At 35.2% G+C, this 2,758-nt stretch overlaps 1 protein-coding gene across 1 annotated transcript; it reads right to left on the bottom strand.

The window, feature by feature from the left end:
* Nucleotides 1-898: 898 nt before the first annotated feature.
* Nucleotides 899-1,856, bottom strand: LOC108734120 (calphotin-like). Its single transcript, XM_018465524.1, has 2 exons — nucleotides 1,777-1,856; nucleotides 899-1,550 (listed from the first exon to the last, which is right to left on the bottom strand). Exons 1-2 carry the CDS (start codon nucleotides 1,792-1,794, stop codon nucleotides 996-998), a joined length of 573 nt encoding a protein of 190 aa, XP_018321026.1. The 5' UTR covers nucleotides 1,795-1,856; the 3' UTR covers nucleotides 899-995.
* Between the last annotated feature and the right edge of the window lie 902 nt (nucleotides 1,857-2,758).

Below are 2,758 nucleotides of genomic sequence, written 5' to 3'. Positions count from 1 at the left end.
GTTTAAAATAGGTAAATTAATAATAAGTGTTAAATTATTACATTAAGTTATGTACAATCACCGGTTATTTCGAACGAATATTTAGAATATCAACCTTTTTTGAAATGCAAATTAGAAAATGCGAGAATATCTTAGGGTTCCTAGGTATAGATACCTCAAGAGGAAAGGCCAGTCCTTATATCAGTTGTTTAAAATAGGTAAATTAATAATAAGTGTTAAATTATTACATTAAGTTATGTACAATCACCGGTTATTTCGAACGAATATTTAGAATATCAACCTTTTTTGAAATGCAAATTAAAAAATGCGAGAATATTTTTAGGGTTTCTAGGTATAGATACCTCAAGAGGAAAGGCCAGTCTTTATATCAGTTGTTTAAAATAGGTAAATTAATAAAAACAATCACCGGTTTATTTGGAGGAATACTTAGAATGTTAACCTTTTTTGAAAAGTAAATTAAAAAATGCGAGAATATTTTACGTCTTCGTATTAGAACGTTTAAAAATCTCTGTTCTCTTGAAATGTGTATGTTATTGTTTACCCTGTTTAGACCCTATAGAGCATTTGAATACGCGCTGCTGATGCATTAATAAATATTTACGTTGTTTTTAAAAGGGGAGTCTTTTTGGAAACACGGGCGAATTTTCATCTTGTGCTGCTTTTTATCTTTTAAAATAGCACTTTACAAGAAGATGCTTCCTGCGAACTGTGCTTTGTTTGCCAAAGCTTTTGTTAATCAAATGTAAACATCGTTTTAAAATTATTTGAAGGATTAATGGAAAAATATTAAAAATGCAAAGTGAAATCAATAAAGGTTAGGTATCGAAAAGAAACATTTTTGTTGAAGTATTTAAAGGAGGAAAAATTGTAAATATCAGCTTCCTTATATTAATATCGATGCATATTTTAATGAAAGATATATTTGCGTATTTACAAAACAATTGCCTACAGAACATCCCATCGTATCCAACATTTACAAGATATCATTTAACAAATCATTTTTTGTAAATTAAAGGAGCATTGTATGAAGCCGAATAAGCGTAAGGAAAAGCTGCTGGTGGAACACCATAGAGTGAAGCTACTGGCGCTGCAAGAGGTGCTGCTCGAGCTGCTACTACGGGCGCTACAGGAGCTACAACAGGGGCTGCCCTAGCGTCTACCACAGGAGCTACTGGAGCAGGTGCCAGAGGTGCAGGTGGTGCTACAACGGGAGCAGCTCGTGCAGCTGCTACTGGGGCAGGTGGCGGAGCTGCAACGGCTGCAGCACGAGCTGCTACAACAGGAGGAACTGGTGCGACTGGAGCCACTAAAGGACTAGCCGGGGCTACTAAAGGTGCAGCACGAGCAGCAATAACCGGAGCAGGAGCAGGAGCAATTAAAGGAGCAAAAACTGGCGCAGCTATAGCATGGTTCACAACACTGGCACTATAAGATGTAGCATAAGGAGTTGGAGCATAAGCAACGGGAGCGGCTGCGTACGCTACTGGAGCAGCTACTGGGACTCCTGAACCATAACAGGATACGGCAAAAGAGGAGATGAACACAATCAACTGAAAAAACAATTTTTTATACTTTTTTCTGACTATTAGCGTACCGTCCTACTTTCTAATACTTTTAGACCTATCTGTGAAGGTTTGCATTTGTAAAAGTTATTTTTTAATTTGTTTAATGTTATCTAAAAGAGTATTGTTAGAAAACTTTTCTTTTCTGATCAATTTTAATTATAGCAAATGGATTAACAGACAAATATAAATAGGAATTAGATTGAACACTTACCATTCCTTTGCTAACCATTGTTGTGTTTTGTTTTGAAACCGCTTTGACAAAGTATGATTTTTTTTGTGGTAACCGTTTAACTTTTATACTTCTGAAACAAGGACGAATTTTGGGGGGAAGATTGTGTTTTTAATTCAATTGTTTGGTAAAACGTTAAACGTGTAACCCAAATAAGTTGTAATCCCAGCCAAAAATTGCATTGTAGTCTTTCCATTGAATATCAATTGAAGAAGACGATGTTATATAATCGAGCACAACTTGGATTTTAACTGCAGAGTGCTTAATATTCTGCTCATGTTCGTGCTCTACGTAGAGGTTACCTTAACGTTCAGCTTGCACGTATACGAATCTTTTCAATTGATTTCTGTAACAGCGTTAAAGCGATTGTTATTTGAAAGTTAATTAGTCCATTCTGCAATTATTTCTTCAGTGACAATATACAGAATATATAAAAGGCGTATCAAAATCGTTTCTATTTCCTAAGCCCTAATGAGCCTGTTGCCGTAAAATCAATGCAATAAAACTGGATTAAAGGAGCCTTATCAGTTTACGTATTATCTGCAGATATGCATTCAGTATCCGGTATATTTTAGAATATCGTTTCAAATGTGGTGTTATAGACGGATGATTAAAATACCATGGATAAGAAAAGGGAAGATAAGAAGAAACGAGAAGATATCGGAAAAAGTATTAGGAAAACATACGAGAGATGGAAGTCAATAAAGAAACGGAGAGATATGTAGGATGCCAGGAAGCCTTATGAAAGATAAAAACCTAGTTAAAGATAGAAATAGGAGGAAAGAATTAGATTTGATTACTGTTCGTAAATAGTTGATAACGTACGGAATTTTCTACCTTTCTGCAAATGCTAAGTTTGTTTAGGGTGAAGAGGCTTTTTCAGTTCGCGTGATTACCATGTGACTTTCTCTTTTCTTTATTGTACATTTTAAGGTTACCTTTTCGACCATATGGAAAGCCTTCT

The sequence above is a fragment of the Agrilus planipennis genome, unplaced genomic scaffold (assembly GCF_000699045.2).
Source record: "Agrilus planipennis isolate EAB-ADULT unplaced genomic scaffold, Apla_2.0 scaffold65, whole genome shotgun sequence".
Taxonomy (NCBI): Eukaryota; Metazoa; Arthropoda; class Insecta; order Coleoptera; family Buprestidae; genus Agrilus; species Agrilus planipennis.
Note: the sequence above shows the minus strand (reverse complement) of the source record. Positions and strands in the feature narration are given on the sequence as shown.